The sequence below is a fragment of the Temnothorax americanus genome, unplaced genomic scaffold (assembly GCF_048541705.1).
Source record: "Temnothorax americanus isolate GAGA-0224 unplaced genomic scaffold, ASM4854170v1 Scaffold173, whole genome shotgun sequence".
Classification (NCBI taxonomy): Eukaryota; Metazoa; Arthropoda; class Insecta; order Hymenoptera; family Formicidae; genus Temnothorax; species Temnothorax americanus.
The window spans coordinates 25,037-49,090 of NW_027509311.1; the positions used below are offsets into that span (position 1 = coordinate 25,037).

General features: G+C 38.6%; 1 protein-coding gene and 1 pseudogene across 1 annotated transcript; one reads left to right on the forward strand and one right to left on the reverse strand.

Moving 5' to 3' along the window:
• Window positions 1-8,449: 8,449 nt before the first annotated feature.
• On the reverse strand, window positions 8,450-9,361 carry LOC143896014 (uncharacterized). Its single transcript, XM_077403569.1, has one exon. The coding sequence runs from the start codon at window positions 9,359-9,361 to the stop codon at window positions 8,450-8,452; it is 912 nt and encodes a 303-aa protein (XP_077259695.1).
• A 3,311-nt stretch (window positions 9,362-12,672) lies between these two features.
• LOC143896013 (uncharacterized) lies at window positions 12,673-13,762 on the forward strand (annotated as a pseudogene).
• The last annotated feature ends 10,292 nt before the right edge of the window (window positions 13,763-24,054 follow it).

A 24,054-nucleotide genomic window follows, 5' to 3' on the forward strand; every position in this document is an offset into this window, starting at 1 on the left:
ATATGTGTGCACATGCATACACCAGGAAAATATCAATTCTACTGCTTAAAAAAGCGATTACTCAATTTACCTTTTTTTTTAGTAAGTAACGGTTGTCTTTAAGCAAGAATATTTCTTGATATTAGTCTTAAAATGTACAAATTTTAGAAAGAGTCTTTATTATGTACTCGAAAGAAGAATTTATACTTCTTCAAAGAACATAATAAAATTTTATCAAAGAAAAGTCAAAATAATAAATAAAATAATATGAGGACCCTCGAGATTAAAATAGGAGAAGGCTATGAGGGTCAGACGCAGATCACAGTGCGTAATATCAGAAATAAGTGATTTATTCGTCGTTTTGATACATTACATCGATCCGTACGTTTCGGCTCAGTTTTGAGCCATCTTCAACGGTAGTTACAAAAATTAAGTTACACGTTCTCCGTACCGTATGGTGAGTTTACTGATTCAAAGTATCAGAAACATAGACCACGTGATCCATATCTGTAAATTTGTTCAATTAATGTTGAGATATTAAAAAGATCCCTTAGGAAACTCACCATTCGGTCTGAAAAACGTGGAATACAGAGCCATGTATACATAATGAATACTCTCTGCGAGAAAATTTGACGATCTTTATCGACACGACACATGCACAGCAATGATATGAAAGGTCTTGCAAGAAGAGGCATGTCGTAGGTCAACACACCGGCGAGGATTATAACAAAGCACGATTTGACACCGTCTCAAAATGACACGGATTTTTTGCATCATGCATATGTCACGGTTTTGAGCAAATTGTAATCCATGCTCATGAACTTTGGTCGTTGGCAAATCGGGGTTTTACTATTGGTACATGCAATATTGTGACGGTGTCAAATCGTGCTTTGTTATAATCCTCGCCGGTGTGTTGACCTACGACATGCCTCTTCTTGCAAGACCTTTCATATTATTGTGTGTCGTCGACAAGATCGTCAAGTCTTCTCGCAGAGAGTAGATATTCATTATGTACGCATGGCTCTGTATTCCACGTTTTTCAGACCGAATGGTGAGTTTCCTAAGGGATCTTTTTTTAATATCTCAACATTAATTTTAAACAAATTTACAGATATGGATCAATTGGTCTATGTTTCTGATACTTTGAAGTAAACTCACCATACGGTACGGAGAACGTGTAATTAAACTTCTGTAACTACTGCTGAAGATGGCTCAAAGCTGAACCGAAACGTACGGATCGATGTAATGTATCAAAACGACGAATAAATCAGTTATTTCTGATATTACGCACTGTGATCTGCGTCTGACCCTCATAGCCTTGACTTCTCCTATCAAAATAATTAGCAAATTGAATTTTTGTTTTAATTTTGTATTCTTAACTGAAGAATTGAATAATTAGAATGTAGAATATTATTTATTTTAAGTAATATTATCAAGAAAACATTTTTTGTAAAGATCATCGTTACTTAAAAGAAGAGAAAACTGAGTAATTGGTTTTCTTAGCACTAGAATGATATTTTTTTACGTGTGCGTATACGGCACGCCATTTTACTATTTAATATCATCATAAAAATTCTATCAAATTAAATCGATACTTAAAGAAAAGAAATTATTATTATGTCTAGACATACTTATAATTTATCGAATTATTATTAAGCTATAATTGAAAATGCAGAATTACAATTATGTCTAGAAAAAATATTAATTCTGAATTTATTTTACGCTATGACATAAACAATTTTCGGGAATTAAAATTATGTACATAATTGTAATTCCCGAATTTTACTTATGTACGCAATTTTAATACTTGAATTTCTATTATGTACACACAATCGTAATTCTGGAATTACTTTTTTTCTTTTGGTAAGTAACGGGGTTCTTTAAGAAAGAATATTTTCTTGATAATAATCTTAAAATGTATTCATCACAAATTTTAGAGAAAGTCTTTATCATGTACTGGAAAAAAGAATTTATACTCCTTCAAAAAACATTATACCATTTTATCAAAGAAAAGTCAAAATAATAAGCAAATCAAATTTTTGTTTTAATTTCATATTTTTAATTGAATAGTTAAACAATTAGAATTTAGAATATTATTTGTTTTAAGTAAAGAGAGTGATGAGTGTATTTTAAGATTATTATAAAAATGAAATATTCTTTGCGAAGATGACCGTTAAAAGAAGGGAAATGGAGTAATTGGTTTTTTAGCACTGGAATGATATTTTTTGCGTGTGAATTGTGCATGAATAGCAATCGCGATATAAGATCGCGAGCCAAAAAATAATTTTTTTTTCTGTGGCAAGAAAATGATAGAGCGCTATCATTTCCACACCACCTTGCGGTAGATAGCATGGCGCATTTTTTTTAAGTAGTGTCCCCAGTAGGTTTAATCCACTTTATAAAAATATTTTAATGCAAGAACTGTTCGAAGTGCTCAAAAAATATCATTCCAGTGCTAAGAAAACCAATTACTCCATTTCCCTTCTTTTAACGGTCGCATCTTCGCAAAGAATATTTCATTTTTATAATAATCTTAAAATACACTCATCACTCTCTTTACTTAAAACAAATAATATTCTAAATTCTAATTGTTTAACTATTCAATTAAAAATATAAAATTAAAACAAAAATTTGATTTGCTTATTATTTTGACTTTTCTTTGATAAAATAGTATAATGTTTTTTGAAGGAGTATAAATTCTTTTTTCCAGTACATAATAAAGACTTTTTCTAAAATTTGTAATGAATACATTTTAAGATTATTATCAAGAAAATATTCTTTCTTAAAGAACCCCGTTACTTACTAAAAGAAAAAAAGTAATTCCAGAATTACGATTGTGTTGTACATAATAGAAATTCAAGTATTAAAATTGCGTACATAAGTAAAATTCGGGAATTACAATTATGTACATAATTTTAATTCCCAAAAATTTTTTATGTCATAACGTAAAATATATTCAGAATTAATATTTTGTCTAGACATAATTGTAATTCTGCATTTTCAATTATAGCTTAATAATAATTCGATAAATTATAAGTATGTCTAGACATAATAATAATTTCTTTTCTTTAAGTATTGATTTAATTTGATAGAATTTTTATAATGATATTAAATAGTAAAATGGCGTGCCGTATACGCACACGTAAAAAAATATCATTTTAGTGCTAAGAAAACCAATTACTCAGTTTTCTCTTCTTTTAAGTAACGATGATCTTTACAAAAAATGTTTTCTTGATAATATTACTTAAAATAAATAATATTCTACATTCTAATTATTCAGTTCTTCAGTTAAGAATACAAAATAAAACAAAAATTCAATTTGCTAATTATTTTGATAGGAGAAGTCAAGGCTATGAGGATCAGACGCAGATCACAGTGCGTAATATCAGAAATAACTGATTTATTCGTCGTTTTGATACATTACATCGATCCGTACGTTTCGGCTCAGCTTTGAGCCATCTTCAGCAGTAGTTACAGAAGTTAAGTTACACGTTCTCCGTACCGTATGGTGAGTTTACTGATTCAAAGTATCAGAAACATAGACCAATTGATCCATATCTGTAAATTTGTTTAATTAATGTTGAGATATTAAAAAGATCTTTTAGAAAACTCACCATTCGGTCTGAAAAACATGGAATACAGAGCCATGCGTACATAATGAATATCTACTCTCTGCGAGAAGACTTGACGATCTTGTCGACACGACACACAATAATATGGAAGGTCTTGCAAGAAGAGGCATGTCGTAGGTCAACACACCGGCGAGGATTATAACAAAGCACGATTTGACACTGTCACAATATTGCATGTACCAATAGTAAAACGCCGATTTGCCAACGACCAAAGTTCATGAGCATGGATTACAATTTGCTCAAAACCGTGACATATGCATGATGCAAGAAAACCGTGTCATTTTGAGACGGTGTCAAATCGTGCTTTGTTATAATCCTCGCCGGTGTGTTGACCTACGACATGCCTCTTCTTGCAAGACCTTTCATATCATTGCTGTGCATGTGTCGTGTCGATAAAGATCGTCAAGTCTTCTCAGCCAGAGAGTATTCATTATGTATACATGGCTCTGTATTCCACGTTTTTTAGACCAAATGGTGAGTTTCCTAAGGGATCTTTTTAATATCTCAACATTAATTGAACAAATTTACAGATATGGGTCAATTGGTCTATGTTTCTAATACTTTGAATCAGTAAACTCACCATACGGTACGGAGAACGTGTAACTTAATTTCTGTAACTATTATACCGCTGAAGCCTAGATGGCTCAAAACTGAGCCGAAACGTACGGATCGATGTAATGTATCAAAACGACGAATAAATCACTTATTTCTGATATTACGCATTGTGATCTGCGTCTGACCCTCATAGCCTTCTCCTATTTTAATCTCGAGGGTCCTCATATTATTTTATTTATTATTTTGACTTTTCTTTGATAAAATTTTATTATGTTCTTTGAAGGAGTATAAATTCTTCTTTCGAGTACATAATAAAGACTCTTTCTAAAATTTTTAAATTTTAAAATTTTTATAAAAAAAAAATTCTTGCTTAAAGACAACCGTTACTTACTAAAAAAAAAGGTAAATTGAGTAATCGCTTTTTTAAGCAGTAGAATTGATATTTTCCTGGTGTATGCATGTGCACACATATGTACATACGTACGCACAAAAAAATTTTCTATGTTGTTAGAAAATTTTATTTCTATTTAAAAAAGGCGAGAAACCATCATCGCTTATAGGACAGGGGCCCGGCGTTACGCGCCGCTTGTAGTAAACAACTGCCCGCGCGCCGACCGCGGGGCGGCCGCATCTCGCCGCGCGCTTGGATTTGGCGGAGGGCGGGCTAATACGTCGATTTTTAATCATTAATAACTCGTCAACTATTGCGAAAATTGCAAAATGGTACATGACTTTTCGACTCAGTTTGGCTCGATCTATCTCAATATGAAAAAAGTACCAACAATTGTGGGGCACCCTGTATATGATCAGATCAGAATATTGCATCTCAAAGTATCCGATAGATGGCATTCGATGTGATCTGTTTCTCGTAATTAAAATTTGACAAAGAGTGTTATAAGATAACGGTATCAAGAAGACACGACACTGTCTCGGAACGACACAATTTTTGTATCAGTTATATCGTGAAGTCCACTCTTATAATAAAGTAGCACGCTTAAAAAATAAAATTTTATATAATCTTGTTTAAGTTTAAATTGGTATAATTTTAAATTTAAAACAAAATTATATAAAATTCTAATAAGATCAAATAACATTTATATATGACAAATTTGACTTATATGACTTATATGACTTATATGATTATATTTGACTTATATATGATTATATTTGACTTATATGATTATATTTAACAAATTAATTTTGAATTTATTACCATATTTAATCCACATTTGGCAAATTAAAACCATATTAACTCTGCATTTCTTTTGGTCTGTGCGGCTGATTTTGCATATTTTAACAAAGCAAGGTCCAGTTTAATCCATATATAAATTAAATAAGATGGGGTACTTTAATTTGATTTAAATATGACATATTTAAATTATAATTGATTTGCATATTCGATTCTAATAAGATTCTTAATAAATTCATATAAGCTTTTAATACGGTTTTAATACAATCGTTTTTCGCGGGCTGTGCTTGTATCTTGCGACTCGCGTTCTGCGTCTTATGTAGATAAACCTTTATAAACATACTTTTTTCATAAATATATTTACGAACACAAAATTTCGTAATGAGCCGACACTGATTTCTGACATTCACCCAACATTATAAGAAATATTATATCATATATCCAATTTAAAATTTTATTACTCTTTTTAAACTAAATTTGTTTCTTAAGATGATTTTTGAAAAATTATATATTTGCGCTGGTCGACATATGTAGACTATATATAACACTTACATTAAATTAAGAAGTAGTCGACCACGTAAGGCAGTTGGCTCACGATCCAGAGGTCCCGAGTTCAAATCCTACCAAGGTAAGTGTGTTTTTATATGTGTTTTTAAATAGAGAAAATATTTATAATCATAGACTGCATCTTAAGAAACAAATTTAGTTAAAAAATAGTAACAAAATTTCAAAATAAATAATTTTTTTTGTCGGGTGAATATTTTTGTTCATTATGGTTGTAACATCCATATATTATGGTTGCAACATCCATATAGTAGCTACCCTCACTAAGGTTAGGGCAACCATATGGAAACCATATGGAAACCATAGGTCACTTCCAGAGTACTATGGTTTCCATAACCCTTTTGTATGGATGGGCGAAAATTAACAGTATTATTCTGTTGTAGCAACCGTAACTTTTTCTCCGTGCGCTATTATTATTTTTTAGTGTTTTTTGGGGGTGTCATTTTTGTTGTTTTTTTTTTGCGTTAACGCTTAAATGATGTAAACGCTATTTGGGTATCTAAAATTATGCTATTATTCGTTAGTGTTTTTTGGGATGTTATTTAGGGTGTTTTTTTTTTCGTAAAGGAGGTATATTTTATTTTCAAACAACCTTCAATATCCTTACCTTAAATAAATTTAATTTGATAGACCTTAACGCCAATTAATTTATATCTCCGGCTCCCTACTTTTATATGAGATAAATATACATATATATCTTCTTTTTCTTCTTCTCTAGCCTGTTTTTCATCCACTCCTGGACATAGGCCTCTTCCATTTCCTTCCATGTCTTCCTCTCCTGTGCTGTCTGCATCCACCTCTTTCCTGCGTGGCGTTGGATGTCATCACGCCATCTCGTTTGTGGTCGGTTAACGCTTCTTTTGGACTCTCTTGGTCTCCATTGCATCAGGGCCTTGGTCCATTTGGTGTTGCTTCTCGCAACATGTCCCGCCCATTGCCACTTTTGTCTACTTGCTCGTTCAACCACGTCGGCAACTCCTGTTCTTCTCTTTATCTCTTCGTTTCGGATTCTATCCCTCAGGCTGATTTTCAGCATTGCTCGCTCTATTGCCCTCTGACAGATTTGTAGTCGGTTTGCGCTGTTCGCTGTGAGAGTGATTGTTTCGAGTCCATACGTCGCAACTGGTAATATGCACGTATCATAAACTTTCCGTTTGAGGTTGATTGGGATTTTTGGTTCTCGGAGGATGTAGCTTAGTCTGCCGAATGCTGCCCACGCCAAGCCGATCCTTCTAGTGATCTCAACTGTCTGGTTATTTTTTCTTAGCTTGATCTTATATATATATATATATATATATATATATATATATCATTTTCTCTATTAAAGGTTAAAGGATTCGAAAATCAGACAATATAATGAGTTCAAAATATTTTATTTATCAGCTAAGTGTTATATTATTAAAAAAACACATACGTATATATAATATGGAATAAAATTAAATTTTCAGATTTCTTATTCTTAAGATTCTTTATTCATTTTCTTATTCTTTTTCTGCTTGAAATTACGACTTGCTTTTTTGCACTTGTCGGATACTGCTTTTTTGAAAATATTGTCTACATTTGGCATTATTTTTTCAAAGTATTGTAGGACATAATCTTTGAAAAAAAAATGAAAAATAATGCAATAAATAAATATATAAATATAGCATATGATTGAATCAAGATCGATGTATTATTTTAAAAAATGTTTTTTTATACCTCTTTGTTAAGTGGACCGCTCCGGGTTTTCGCACGGCGAGCCGAGGACAGTTCAAAATAATTAGGTTCTCGTTTTGAAGAATGTAACAGTCAATTTATTAAAGTTTGTTACAAAGCACTCGCTTTTACACTCGCTCCGATTCGTGGTCCGTTTTCGATGTCGACAATCAGTGTCGCGTACGAATGGCTAGGGCGCACTTGGTTCACTGGGCTCCCGGCCGGAGCAAGCGAAGCGATCGCGGCCGGAGCTCCGAACTTTTCCGCGAGGAAACTTAGATACGTGAAAAACGCTGATTGGCTCCAAATCGTCGAGCGACCAGACCATTGGTCGCTGTACGAGCGATCACGCGATGTGCACCTGTGTTCTAGGCGCGAGCGAAAACACCAAAAAACCGGGGGGAAAGCAAATAAACGCGTTTGGGAGCAAATCGAGTGTTCTCGAATATTCCCAACGCTTGCTTTTACTTTGCGAGCGTTAGATTTTTAACATGCCGCCCGCCTCGTATTCAACGGAATGCGAAACAAACGGGGTGGAACGAGGTCGCATAAGTGCGCACGCAATGAGAGCTGAAGTCTTATGATACATTCACTTATATACACTATATACACTTGAGAGCTTACAGTTTAATGAGGAACAAAATAGTCTAGTTTAATGTTATTCTACGGGCTCCGTGGGCCCGATAGACGCCGGTAACCGACAGATCTGTGTTATTGGTCGTTTCAATTCGGAATTGGCGGTGCGTAATGTAACGACGCGAACGCGACCGTCAAGTCCGGGATGGACTTGTTGAATCCTTGCAAGTTCCCACTTTGAAGGAAGAAGGATATTATTTTATAGCAAAACTAACTCGTCAATCTTGAAATTATCGTGAGATTCGGTCCATTTGACGCGCTGTTGCAATGAATGTAAGTAGTCCGACGACCAAGAACGCCAGATCTGTTCAACCATAAGTTGCACGTGTTGCCATCGCGACAACCGATTCGCATTGATTTCGAGCAATGATTTTTCCGGTACGCTGGTGAGCGGTCGACCGATAAGGAAATGACCAGGCGTCAACGCGGTAAAGTCGGATGGATCGTCGCTGAGGGGCGAAATCGGTCGAGAGTTGAGGCACGCCTCTATCTTACATAAAATAGTCACGAATTCCGAGCGAGACAGGGTACGAGCACCGATCACCCGCTTGAGGTGGTGCTTAAAACTTTCAACGCCGGCCTCCCAAAGCCCGCCGAAATGTGGTGCCGCCGGGGGCACGAAATGCCATTTCACACCGTCATTCGCGAGGATTTCTTTGAGGGAAGGGTCGTTCATAAGCGAGCGAAAGCTGCATTGTAGCTTGCGATCCGCACCCCGAAAGTTCGCGCCATTATCGCTGTACATGTCCGATGGCAGTCCGCGTCGAATGACGAACCGATGAAATGCGGCAAGGAATCCCTCGTAGGAGTAATCCTTGACACACTCTAGGTGGATTGCTTTAGTGGCAAGACAAACGAAGACCGCCACGTAATGTTTGCTCTCCCTTTGACCACGGCCGACCACGGGGGTAATAATCATCGGTCCGGCGTAATCTATGCCCGTGTGAGAGAAAGGAGGAGAGGGATTGACTCGGGGATTCGGGAAATCACCCATTAATTGCGTCGGCGTTTTCGCGGAGTATCGAAGGCAGGTAACACATTGATGGATGTGAGACTTTGTGATGTGATCATGCTTTGCGCCGAAATTATCCAATATGTCTGACGGAGACATCTAAGCGTGAGTTGTGTCTCTCCATGAAGGGAGCCTCGGTGAGCTTGATCGATCAAAAGTTCAGAAATATGATGTTGTGGGAGTATGACCACCCGTCGCTCATTGTAACTTAGCGCTGAGTTTTTGAGCCGCCCGCCTAGCCGGATTAGTAAATCTTTCCCAATAAATGGGTGGAGAGAGCGTAATGGACTTGTTCTCAATACGGTGGCATGAGCTTTTAAGGCCTTCAAGTCATCAAAAAAGCAGGTCGCTTGTACCGATCGAAGTCAAAAGACCGAAGCTTCGTGGATCTCTTCTGCGGTCAAAGGCGACTTGACGATTTTCGATGAGGCGACTTTATTTTTTAAGTTTTGCACGAAACGGCGAATATAAGCGATAATACGGAGAAATCGGATCCAGCTCGAGCACGAGGTGGGCAGCTCCCACTCAGGAGTTGGATCGACGAGATGAACGGTAGCTTTGCGCGCTTCGGAAGATACCGTTTGCAAAATTTCCTTTCCGGTAGGAGTCGGGAGGATCGGCTACAAGGCCAGAGATTTTCTAAGCCACGGGGGGCCTACCCACCATAATTCATGGTGTACGAGATCGACAGCGGTAGAGCCGCGAGAAGCGCAGTCGGCAGGATTGTCGTGCGTGCGGACGTGCTGCCAACGTACTGATGGAAGGCGCGTCTGCACCTCGGAGACGCGGTTCGCGACGTAGGAATTCCATCGCGATAGATGTTGCTGAATCCAAGCCAATGCGATTTGGGAGTCAGTCCATCCGAATAATGACGCTTGCGGGAAGCGCAGGGAATTTTTTACCCAATCTAACAACCAAGTTAATAAAACGACGGCGTTAAGTTCTAATCGTGGAACGCTGACGGTTTTTAACGGCGCGACCTTTGTTTTGGCCGCGAGGAGGGTCACCTGAATATTCGTGGTAAAATGCACGATTCGAAGGTAAACGACTGCGGCGTAAACACTTCGAGTTTATCTTGACGCATCCCTGTCCATCGGGGAATGCGTATTTCACAGATATGAGACAAATCCGTGTAGTAATTAATCCAATGAAGTAAAAAATCGTCGGGGATGGGAGAGTCCCAATCAATTTTACGGAGCCAGAGCTCTTGCATCAACATCTTGGCCGCGATGACGCCCATCCGAGGGGGTCATATAACCTTGCAATAAATGATAAAACGGAGCGTTTAGTATGAACAGTTACGGCGTAAGGCGAGATTACAAAGGTGAACGAGTCGTCATGCGGTGACCAAGACAGGCCGAAGACCTTGAGCGTGTCATCGCGATTGATCGGATAGTCCGAGGATTCACGTTGGTCCTCCGGGATATCCGTTAACAGTTCGGGTGAATTCGCGGGGGATTTCCATTTTCGGAGAGGAAAACATCCGCGATTCATTAGTCCGACGAGTTGCTTGCGTTTTTCGAGCAGAGACCGAAGGTCGTCTGCTCCGAAAAGAACGTCATCGACGTAGGTCGATTCTTCGATTATTGAAACCGCGTCGGGAAAATATTTACATTCGTCCTGAGCTAATTGAAGAAGGCAGCGCTGCGCGAAAAAGGGCGATGGTTTTTGGCCGTAAGTCACGGTGAGCAAGCGATACAATCGAATCAACAGACTTGCGGGAGGGCGCTAAAGAATTCGTTGATAATCCGCGTCGTCACGATGCATGCGTATCTGACGGAACATCTTCGCGATGTCCGCCATGTATACGTAACGGAATAATCGCCAGCGTAAAATTATTGCAGCGATGTCTTGTTGTAGCTTCGGTCCCGCCATTAGAAAATCGTTGAGAGTGGTTTATCGTCCGATTTGCTCGACACGTTAAACACGACGCGTAACTTTAGTAGTCGTACTCGATTCGCGCAAAACACGGGATGTACACCGGGGGGTATCGAGAGGGCTCGTCGTCGCGTACCTCTTCCATGTGCCCCATGGATTCGTATTTCTTGAGGAAATCGTGATACTGAGCGGCGATCTCAGGTTTCTGCGAGAGTCGGCGCTCTATTTTGGAGTATAAGAAAGAAGCCTTTCGAAAAGTGTCGCCTATGTGAGGGAGTCCGTTTTTGAAAAGCAAACGAACAATATAACGTCCTTGAGAATCGCGAAAATGCGTACGAGCGAAATGTTTTTCGTTCTTCCTCTTCGGTGAGAGGATTTTGAGAGGGGATACTTTCGTCCTCCCAAAAACTTTAAATCCATGAATTCGTATCCTCGCAGGATACGCAATTCAAAACGGAAGCGAACTCTCCGGCTGGGCGCGCGGTGCCGGCAGGACCGGAGACGATCCATCCAAAAACAGTAAGCTGGCCCGTCGGGGTGCCGACCGACGAAGGCCGTCGAGTAGCAGAGAACCGTATAAATCCACGCCAATTAGTACATGAATCGGGCGATTACAAGAGGGATCGGGATCTGCTAACGGTGAATCGCGTAGATGCGACCACATTGCGGCTGGCTTTGTTTGAGAAGCTGTGTACGAAGTAATTCGTTGGTATACGTAGCCCGAGAATGGAAATATCGGTCCCTGTTTGTCGCATGGCGCGAGCGTGAGATTAACTTGAGATCGCGCGACTCCATTAAATTTCTCTCCGAAGTAACGTATTTTTAACGCGGCACGATGACGCTTGGTTCGCATAATCTGACAAAGAGATTCGGATATGAAACTGTATGTCGAGCCCTGGTCTAGTAGCGCACGTACTTTGAATAAGCGGCCCTCGATAGTACTTGTATTAACATACGCAGTGGCGAGAAGTACATGAGGCGGTTGCGTTACATCTCGAATAGCATGCACGGTTTGAACGGACGCGGAGGACGCGGCCGGAGGCTCGGGAGCAGCGGCGACAGCCACAGCTGACGGCGCGGAAGAAGCCGAATTAATCGCGCGGCTGTACCCTCGCTGTGAAGCAGCGAATGGTGAGCTTGCCGGCATCGATTGCAACTTCCTTTACTCGGACAATTCTTTAAGGTTGTATGACCCGTAAGATCTCTGTCAAAAGTTTAAGAAACATAACATAAAGCTAATTAACATATTTAAGAAGATATTCTTTACTGGAAAGTAATATTTATATTAATATTGTATTAAAATAACGGTTGCCTGTGTTTTTAAGAGCTATAGAGACATTTTTATGCATATTTTTTCGTTTGTAAACTTTCACTTTTAATGGTTTTTAGAAAGACTGTACCTAACTTGCAACTGACACAAATGAAAATCTGAAAGTGTGAAAATCTTTAAAAAGTAACAAAACATAGTAATTACTGTTTAAAAATACTGATGAAATTATATTACGTTATTTATTTACGTCATTTATTAATAAATTAAATACAATAGCTCTCTCCGAGCACGTGTAATATACAGACGCCTCGTTTGAGGTTAGTTTTCGCTTGCGCTACGAAAATGCCAAAAGTAAAACGTTAAATGTGGAAAGGAAAAGTTGTCACTGAAAAAGTGTACAATCAACGGTTAGCACAGACAAATACTGGGAAACGTAATTTGAAGACACGAGTCGAAACTACACCAGATGATTGTATGGAAAATACAAGTACTGCGGAGAAAGAATCAACAAATATCAATGAAGAACGAGATCTTTCGAATGAACCTGGTGAAGGACGCCGAATCGTGGATTTAAAATTTCTCGGTGAACAGTTATGGTGCACATCTTGCAAAGAAACTCTATCATTAAAGAATATTGAACAAGAAGAACGTCAAGGTCTTGGATCTGTTTTGCTTATACGATGCCATAAATGTTTATTGGTTAATCCTGTTGTAACGGGAAAGCAACACACTCCACCTGGAAAATCAAGACGCAACTCACGATTTGATGTTAATACCAAATTAACAATAGGTTAGTATTATTTATATAGCAAACTATTATTTATAATACTTCAAAAACAAGCTTAATATACATTAAATAAGCAGCCACATATACATAAGTTAAATATTTTTCTAAGACTGATCCACAGCGGAATAGGTTTCACAAATTTAAACAAATTGTTAGCTTGTTTAAATATTTCAACAATAAATTTCAAGACGTATAAGAGATACGAAGCAGAAGCAGGAGGAGCACTGGAAATAGCAGCTAAAGAAAGTTGTCAGCGTGCAGTTGAATTAGAGCGACAACTAACGTTAGAAAATAAAGCGACTATTGAAGAAAACATGTAATTTGGAATTTCATTTTACAATTGAATTCGCTTTAAATTGTACATTGATTTGAGTTTCTATTATTTAAATATTCAACTATAATAATTGTATATTGTAACTCTAACATTTTTGTATTTTTATGATTGCATGAATTTTAAAATGTTATATTTAAATTCAATTTAAAAATCAACTTTGAAATAAAATAATCATTAAAATAAGAAATAATTTTTTGATGCGATATAATAATTTGCTATATGTAATATCCTGTCGAATTCGAATACAAATGATTTTTAATTTACTTTTTAATAGGCCTGACAGTGTGAGATCTTGTTTGAATACATCCCAAGAATCCTTAATAGATCCTTATCCTGTAACGTTCGATTACAGTAGTTTGTGTGATGGCGTCTTATGATATGGGGTGGACTACAAGAGGAACTGGACGCGACTATGATAGTCTTAATGGTTTTGGATCTATAGTAGGCCACTTCAGTCAGCAAATTTTAGTTTACTCAACATGTAATCGAAAGTGCAAAAAATGTGACATGGGACATACTCCTTTCAATCATGATTGCAGACTGAATTTTAGAGGCTCTGCCAAAGCCATGGAATCGCATGCAGCAAACAAACTAATCAATGAAAGTGATATTTTAAAATCGAAAAATGTCGAAATTGGCATTCTTGTTGGTGACGACGATAGTTCCGCCATAGCTGCTTGTCGAGCAGGTGCTTTGCATTCAATTGCAAAATTATCAGATGTCCACCATACATCCAAAGGAATGAAGAAATGCTTGTATAATATAGAAAAACTTCCCAGCAAGTCGTGCATTTAAATTGAGGCGTATGCAATTAAAAAAATATAGAGCTTCTCTACGATATCAAAGAGAACTTTCAGAAGGTGTTACTTACGAAAGTAATTCTGCTTTATTGAAAGAGCCAGCCGTACAAATAAATAAAGAATGTATAAGTGATGATGAAGGTACTATGGAAGAAGATATTCCCATAGTATATCTTGACCTCGAAACCTCAGGATTTCAAAGAAATTGCGATATTTTGCAAATTGCAGCCAAATGTGGTAAAAATTCTTTCGACGTTTATATTCAACCTAGTCAAGAGATTTCTGCAGCTGCCACTGCGGTATATGGTCTTCGAAAATGTCAAGCAGAGTTAATGCTGTATGATGAACCAGTTCCTTCAGTTCCACCAAGGCTTGCAATAACAAATTTGTATCAATGGTTAATTTTATTAAAAAAGAAATGTTATATAGCGGTACATAATTTGAGTTTTGATGGACCAAGATTGATTGATTTAATAACAGTTTATTCTTTAAACGAAGAGTTTGCTGACATTATTGTAGGATTTATAGATACCTTACAGGTTATAAAAAAAGAAACTAATCGAAAAGGTAAAGGAGAATGTTCAATTACAAGATTAGCAAATTGGCTTAAAATTTCTAGTGTAAATGCTCATAACGCAGTGCAAGATGTATATATTTTAGAAAAAATTATTAGTAAATCTGGTATTAGTTATGAAACATTAACAAAATATGCAGTGAGTTATGCAGAAAAATCAAAAAAGTGGATTGTAGATAAGCGCATAAATAGTCTGCTTCCAGATTTAAGTCCATTAAACGGTATAGTGAGTTTAGATATTAGGAAAAAACTGGCACGAGCTTCTATTAACATGCAATTGTCACGTTCTGACTGTTATAGTTCGTCCGTTTTTTGGTCAATGCATTTAAGCAATTTACCAGGGATTTGGACAAGTCGTGTGAAGGATATTATTATTATTTTTATTATTCGGGACCAAAAAGATATCTGAGTTTATACGTATGGTAACGAGGATCAGCTTTATTTATTTGGTTATAATTAAGATAATCAACGTTGAAATCGACAGGAATAGGTTTAAAGGGGGGTGCGTTTTCTAATTATTGCAATTGTTGGAGGAAGGGGAGAGGATCTTGATTAGAAATGACTGCTTGCTTGATCTGGAATCTGATTTGTTTAATACGAACGCGCCTACCTCCTTTCTTCGTCATTCAGCCGCGTTCACGAAAATGAATTTTAAGCTCGCCACACTCTTCGGCAGCGCTCAAAACCAATCCGCCACACCCTCTGCTCGCCACACTCTTCGTCAGCGCTCAGATCGTCAGCGTAGAGGTCAAATTCACTTTCGGGAATTTGTCGAGATTATTGTCTGTTTCTGGAAACCAACTCCGTAATCGCCACGCTTTCGGCAGCGAAAGTACTGGATCGCCACACTCTTCGTCAGCGCCCCAGCACAGATCGCCACGCTTTGTCGGCGGAAACTGCAAGTCGGAATCCCAGAAGTGACAGTGATTATTACGACCTCCAAGAATCAACCCCGTAATCGCCACGCTTTCGGCAGCGAAAGCACTGGATCGCCACACTCTTCGTCAACGCCCCAGCACAGATCGCCACGCTTTGTCAGCGACAACTGCAAGTCGCATCTTAGAAGTGATCGATTTGTTGATTAAAAAATACGAAATGAGATTCCAGATTTTTACACTTGTTTCTTTTTAAACTTATCTTACCTTTATTCTATAAATCTCAATACAACTTGTGCGTGAAGCGCGGTCTTATGAGGTATGATAGTGTAGGGACTAAGTCCCAGAATTGAGCGCGAATGCTCGAACTTAGCGAATAGCGGAACGTAGGAAATCGAATAAGGTTAGGAGAGAGTCTGAGAATTACGTCTAGTCAAGACCAAAGTTAAAACTTATCTGCTTTCCGCGGCGTTTTTCCGCCCTATTTATACCCGAAAAAGACCGAAATCTCCCGCGCGAGATTCCCGCCTTTTTCCTACGCGTCTTAAGGGGGGAGGTATTCTAGAAGCTTCTAGAACATTCTAGAAGCGTAGTTTTGGGCCCATCTGGCCCCCAGCCCTTCAACGAACTCCGATAAGATAATCTAAACATTTACACTAACCCTGGCCGTTTCCTCGGAATTCCGAGCTTAGCGTGCGTCGTCTAAGCCTTCAAGACTTTTAACGTGCGTCGTCGGAAATATAAAATTTCCGTACGTAACACAATGTTTAAAAGATACTTATTTTCAATCTAGTTCAGAAGGGATTTATCAATTGTTAAGTAAAAAGGAAAATGATGAGCCTGTAGTAACGGCGTCTAAGTCAGTCATTAATAAAATAATAGATTATTTTAAAACACTTTAGAATTATTTAATAATGGATTATTTTATTAAAATATATGTTTCAATATAATTATAGTTTGTTTCCGTTTCCGTAGTATTTATATAGATATAAAAATTTTCAAATATCTATGATAATCGAGCGTTACACGCACTTTATTTAAATGTATTTTTTTTACGTATGAAATATTAATATGTTATTTATTTAATTTATGAAAGATTTTATATTTATTATATGTGTTGATAATTTATCATTTTCAATGCAGTTAATAAATGTTAGGTTTAACCGAAATAAACCAACACGCAGTGGTCTAATTGTACGAATCTTCATTAGTACAAAGGTTAAAATAATACACGTTCCACTTGGAATGGCGCGAGACAGAGAGAGCGCCGCGTTCCGAAACTCATCGATTACAAGCATAAGGGAGATCGGCAACAATACTGCCAACTTCTCCAGCGGTGTAACTAATCTTACTAGAATAACTGCACTCTTGCACCGATAATTCATTGCCTTTCTTCACACTTCCTCTCAATGGATTATTTCATAAAACACAAACAACAGAAAATAAACTGACTCTTTTACAATCATTTAACACATAGTAATTATCTTAATCTACCATACTACTTACTATGTTCTTTCACTATTCTGTATTAAGGATCTTATCTCTAAACTTTTTAAACAAGTTACCCAGTAGTTTTGTAAATATATCGCCTATCTGTTCACTAGTACATACATATTTAATATTGATAATACCCGCATCTAACTTTTCCTTTATAAAGTAATGTTTAATATCTAAATGCTTGACTCTCCTATTTGCAGGATTATGTGCGATCTTAATGGCTGTCTGATTATCTTTGTATAAAGTTATACAATCGACAATAATACCGAACTCCGATAACAATTCCTTGAGCCAGCACGCTTCGCTAGTAGCAGTACTTAGAGCTGTATATTCTGACTCTGTAGTTGATAATGCAACTGACTGTTGCTTCTTTGACGACTATATTACCGTACAATTGAATGCCTTAAAACAATAACCTGTCGTAGATTTTCTATCCTGTGGACTACCTCCCCAATCGCTGTCCACAAAGCCTTCTACAGCACTACTATCATCTGTCTTATACACTAGATTTAAGTCAATCGTACCTTTTATATATCTCAATACATTTTTTAATAGTTTATATAACATTGTACTTGCACAGTCTTGAAATCTACTTAACATTGTAACAGTTGCGCATAAATCAGGTCTAGAACCCATTACAGCATACATAAGACAACCTATTAGTTTCCTACATTCAGTCTCTATCTCTTTACATTCTGACTTAGTTCTCTTCAAAAGCTATCAAATTTAAAATTCTTATCTATAGGTAACGACAAAGGTTTACAATCCAACATACCATATATTTCTAAAATATTTTTCAAGTATTCAGTTTGACTAATTCTGGTTATACCTTGCAGCCGCACGCATCACCGGCAGGGACTAGGAAGGAGGAGACGAAGGGGCCGGACTGTATGGGAGCGATATGGCGTGTTAGACGCGGAATTCGTCTTCGGGCAGTCGCCCGTTAATTGGTTTTCTTCATTCTTTTTCCTCTTATTATCTTTTAAAACCCAAGATCCCGGAGGCGGAGACGCAGGGAACCAAGGCGCCGGGAGAGGAAGGAACGGCAGGGGGCGATCCCGCTACGGGCGACCACGAGTCCGTGGCGTCTTTTAGTAGTCCGGAGGGCAGCGGCGGCTCCGACATGGACGAGGCGGAGGCCCGTCGAGACTAGATATAAGATTAGCGTTTGCGTCCCGAGGATGGGAACATAGTCATACGACGTTTATAAATTAGGATTTTGCTTTTGTCACCCACGGCCGTATATATTAGTTTTCTTTCATTTTCCGTAGGATCGCAGTGCGTATAATGATCCCATCCGGCGCACCAGTAGTTATAAGGGTAATCTGCCGCGCCAATATAGTTCTTTTCCTTTCCGTTTGTTTGTATTTTGTTTGGAGGCAATGGGGCTACGCGACTTTATTTTGTTCCCGTCGACGCGGGTACGGGAGGTCACGCGGCGGCGTGACAGGGCGAAAGCCCAACCACACTTTCCAGGAAAAGGTTCCCGTGCGGACGACCGAGAAGTTTCCCTACACTGCGAAGGACAAAAAGGCCGGATAGTAAGTCGGCGGACCGTCCGGGAACTCGCACTAGGTGCGTCATCTACGGGGAAAAGACGTTCCCGATTGACGGGGACGTCCTCATGAACGTTCAGATCCGGTCGCCGTCGAAATCCGACGACCGGGAACGAAGTTAGAAAACCGTCCGCCATCTCGCGACCTGGACATCTTCTGCGGGGAGAAACCGCGGGAATCGTGTTACCAGGTCCGGAATAGGCGCCGAGAGGGGTCGGCGTCGCCGGCGAGCCCGGTGCTCTGCACCCGGACGTCTTCTTCAGGGAAGTCGCCCGGATGGAGATCGTAGAGGGGGTAATAGACCCGGCGCACGGGTCGGCGCCAACGGCCAAGCAAAATTTCCGAAATTGGAAAACGGCTACCCTGTTGTCAGGACGGAGCAACCGCGCGAGCGCAATGAGCGTGGAAATTTCCACGGGGTCCGCGCGATCGGCGTAAACACTCGCGTGGAAAATTACCGGCGGCCAACGCGCAGGTAACGGCGAGAGAAAGCGGGATATACGTCAGGGTGGGGGTATACGATACCGATGGTGAGGAGCTCGAGCGAGACGAGCAACTCGAGGCAGTCTCTCGGGGATGTTCGAGCGTATAACACGTATTAAGCTTCGCTCTGCGTCGTCGCGCTAAGTCACCGCGATCGTCACAAGAGTTCGATGATTACGGCTCGCCAACATTCGTAACAACCGGGAACGTCCGCGGAACGCGTTAATTGTCGTCTTTACACAGACGAACGGCCTTTTTAGACCGAAATAACTTCGTGCGTCGTAGATAAACGGGGCGTGTGTGCCTGCGTATACGAGCGTCCGACATTTTTTGTGACTTGAAATTTTGTGAACAACCAACACTGGAAATCAATATAATTGAATAAATTAAACAACATTTTCATAAAAAATATCGAGAATTTATTAAATTGGACTTACCTTCTGACGACCTGATCCATTGGCGTCGATCACTCGAAGTCCCTCGTTGATCCTGGATTCCGGTGGCAGCGACGATCCTGATCGATGACGGCGATGACCCAGCGGTGGCAGGAACCTGAAAAGGGAAGAGAATTAGTCTAATTGATTGTTCGAGATATTGTTCGATACTTACCTTCTCGGTGGTTCAAAGGTCAAACCGAGTGGCGACCGTTGATTTCTAAGGACACGTAGCGTTGATTCGTGCCTCCAGTAGTACCGTCCGGTTACAACCTTTCTTAAGATCCTGCTCTACGTTTATACCTAAGTACTTTGTTATCTTTCCCGTGTCTTTCATTTTAACAAACTTAAATAATGCTTCTTTCAATTTTTTTAATTCAGTATTACTATTTCCAAACAATAAGATGTCATCAACATACAACAATAAGAATATTTTAACACTTCCGTTACGTTTTGTATACATACAACAATCTTTACTTGATTTAACATAGCCTTCTGATATCATTACTTCATCAAACGTTTGGTTCCAATCTTTTGGAGATTTCTTAAGACCGTAAATCGACTTATTTAGTTTACACAAAGTACTGTCTGGAAGTTTTAAATAGACATCTTCTTCGATTTTACTATTAAGAAACGCGTTACATACGTCCATTTGATACACCGGTAAATTCAGTTTTGTAGTTACAGACATAAACACTCTGAACGTATTTAACTTTGCAACAGGAGCATACAGTTCATGAATATCAAAATTATCTTTCTGTTCGAATCCCCTAGCTACTAACCTAGCTTTATACTTAATTTCATTATTACCTAGTCTCTTAATCATATAAATACCCATTTAGTATTTATTGCTTTTTTACCTTCAGGCAACTTATTTACTTTAGTCCATGTGTTGTTCTCAATTAATAACCTTAGTTCCGTATTTACGGCTTCCTTCCATTTTTCCGCATCCTTTCTTTTCGGGGCTTCTGCATAACTCGTTGGTTTGTTATCGAGACTTACGACAAAGCCGGTTTCGTAATCATTAAATTTCTGTGGTTTCCTTACTCGTCTTCCACTCCGAGTTGTACTCGTAGGTGTATATATCTCTTCATTTGGTGTATCGTACTCTTCAGCACTTTTTCCCTCTGTTTCTTGAATTTCTTCAATCTGAGGTTCACTTACTTCTTCATCGTCGATATTTTCTTGAATTTCTTAAATCTGAAGTTCACTTGCTTCTTCATCGTCGATACTTTTCAACTTGTTCGGATTGTCCATCCTCCAATCGATCCATTATGAGACCATTTTGCAGGCATATACAGTGTTGCCTATCTTCTTCACAACTTTTCTCTTCCTTTGGTGTAACAAACACTATATCCCGTTTAATCCCTACTGTTTCTTTTTCTAGGAAATACACTCTGTACCCTTTTGTTGTTTCTCCATAACCTACAAATATTCCTTTCTCTCCCTTGAGGTCCCATTTCTTCTGTTTTTCCTTTAGGATATGTACATAGACTTCTGTACCAAGCACCTGTAAATTCTTTAGATCAAAGTCCTTTCCAGTCCACAATTGAAACGACGTTTTTTCTTGCACTCTGCTTTTACTGGTTCTGTTTAATACGTATACTGATGTATTCACCGCCTCCGCCCACAAGTTTTTGTTCATCCTTTTTGCTTGCATTATGGTACGCGCTGCCTCTACTATTGTCCTCATGTCCCTCTCTGCCTTTCCATTTTGCTCTGGAGAGTAGGAGACAGTTGTTTTATGGATTATACCTTTTTTTCCAGGAGCTTTTTCACTCTTGTGTTGACGAACTCTCCGCCATTATCAATTCGTAGTATTTGAATCTTGTTTCCTGTGGTGGTCTTGGCAAACTTCAAAAAATGTCTGATCTTCTCTTCTGTTTCTGACTTATGTGACATAAAATATACTGTGCGATAATTGGAGTAGTCATCCTTCAACAGCAGGAAATATCTGGAACCTCCAATTGAAGTTTCCTCCATTGGTCCACACACATCCGCATGAATCAGTTCACCCACCTTTGATGTAGATGATTTGCTTCTCTGGAATGGGAGTTTATGCTGCTTCCCTTCCAAGCATGCCGTACAAGTGTTGACCCTTCCTGAAAACTTGATATTATTATTCTTTAATATGTCCTTGACCCACTCAAAATTTTGATGTGCCAGCTTTTCATGCCAGTCTTTCAAACTGTACCCTACATTTGCTGATACACTGTTTGAACTATTACATTTAAAATCCATTATATAAAACTTTCCATCACGCGTTGCAATAGCACTTATTTTATTGTCTTTTACGAACTCGCATTTATTACTGTCTGCTTTCATGCTATAACCTTTATTTACCGCGCTTGCCACAGAAAATAAATTCATCTTCAAATCAGGCACATGCAATACATTGTTCAACGTAGTCTCAATATAGCACTTTCCATTAAACGCTTTCAATACTATATATCCTACACCAACAGCGTCTAATTTTGTTCCGTCACCTATGATCACCAACCTTTTATTTAGCAGCTTGCTGTAGCTCGCAAACAAGGTGCGATCAAAAGTCATGTGTTCGCTAGCGCCACTGTCTACCAACCATTTATTGTAACACGCTTGTCCATCACCAACCATAGCTGACACTATAAATGCATTACTCTTATTCTCTGCTTGTTTTTTATTGTCATTGTCACTATTGAACCGACATTCACTTTTTAGGTGTTCCTTTTTATTGCACACATAACAACGCTTCACATTCCGATTATCATTATTTTTACAGTCTTTCTTAAAATGTCCTGATTGTCCACATTTAAAGCACTTTATATTTTTCTTCACTGCTGACATCGCAACACTCTTCTCAGATGTATCCATTTTCGCTTTCAGCCGCTCTTCCTCGACCAACAGTCTCGCTATTAAGTTATCTACTGTCTGTCTTTCTTCTGATGTCGACTCCCATGCTAATACAAAGTGGCCGTATCCCTCAGGCAAGGACATCAAGATCTTTGTTATAACAAATTTGTCTGAAATTTCTTCACCCAGCTGTTTCAGTTTACTCTGAAACTCCTGTACTTTTGATATGAATAGCGACATGTTCATACCTTGAGTATATTTCAGTTGAAAAAATTGCTGTTGCACCATATGAATGCTTGTGTCACTCCTCTGCTCGTACACACTATGCAGCTTTCTCCACATTTCTGCCGCACTTGTGCATGTCAGGACATGCAACATTACAGATTCTGACAGTTTTGTAACGATTAGACTTTGAGCTTTGGAATCTTCTTTCAGCCATGCTGTCCGCTCTGGTTCTGCCTCTGGTTTTATCTTCGTACCTTCTGCGATCTCGAAAACCCCGAGACCTTGCAGCAATACACCCACCTGGAATTTCCACACATTCCAGTTTTTGGCTCCTTCCAGCTTCACGACGCCCACTGTTGCCGATGTTAACTGATTCATTGTTTCCCGGATCGCCAAGCAGCTCGTTTCGTTTTAACCGACACGCCAACGACAAAATGTCCGCCACGGTCGTTCCGTTACACGAGTACCGCACTGCCTTTTTCGGCTTTCTTGTAGATTTTTTACCTCTACCTCACTCACAATCACAGTTATGAGCATTTAGCTGGGCCCATAACCTGTTAGGTTTAACCGAAATAAACCAACACGCAGTGGTATAATTGTACGAATCTTTATTAGTACAGAGGATAAAATAATATACGTTCCACTTGGAATGGCGCGAGACAGAGAGAGCGCCGTGTTCCGAAACTCATCGATTACAAGCATAAGGGAGATCGGCAACAATATTGCCAACTTCTTCAGCGGTGTAACTAATCTTACTAGAATAACTGCACTCTTGCACCGATAATTCATTGCCTTTCTTCACAATAAACGAAATGTTTACATATAAATTAATAATCGATTATTTATGACATTTTGATATCAATTATATTTCGATACACAGGAGGCTCTATTGAAAAAAGTAACGGACCTCTGTAGTATTTGTTATCCTTTACGGAGAGTGACGGAGAGAGAGGTTATAATGTGACGTCATAGTGCGTTGTTGCCGGATCTCCGTACTTACGAGTTCAGCGAGACCAAGCGAGACTGTTCTCTGTGTGTGTTTGCTTTTTATTCAATATTTCAGAAAATATCCTCGAAGTCATAATTTTTTGGGTTCTAATTTGTTTGTAAGATGTTTATTAATATTTCTGCAAAATTTTAAAAGTATGCTATATTTTCTTCGATATTAATTTCTCAAATGAAGTTGAAAAAATAGTGAAACTTGATAAAAATTCCCATAATAGCCCATGTTAAATTCAAATTGTTAT

Coding starts and splice junctions, on each gene's coding strand:
- LOC143896014 (XM_077403569.1), bottom strand. CDS start 9,361: ATGTCTCCGTCAGACATATTGGATAATTTCGGCGCAAAGCATGATCAC.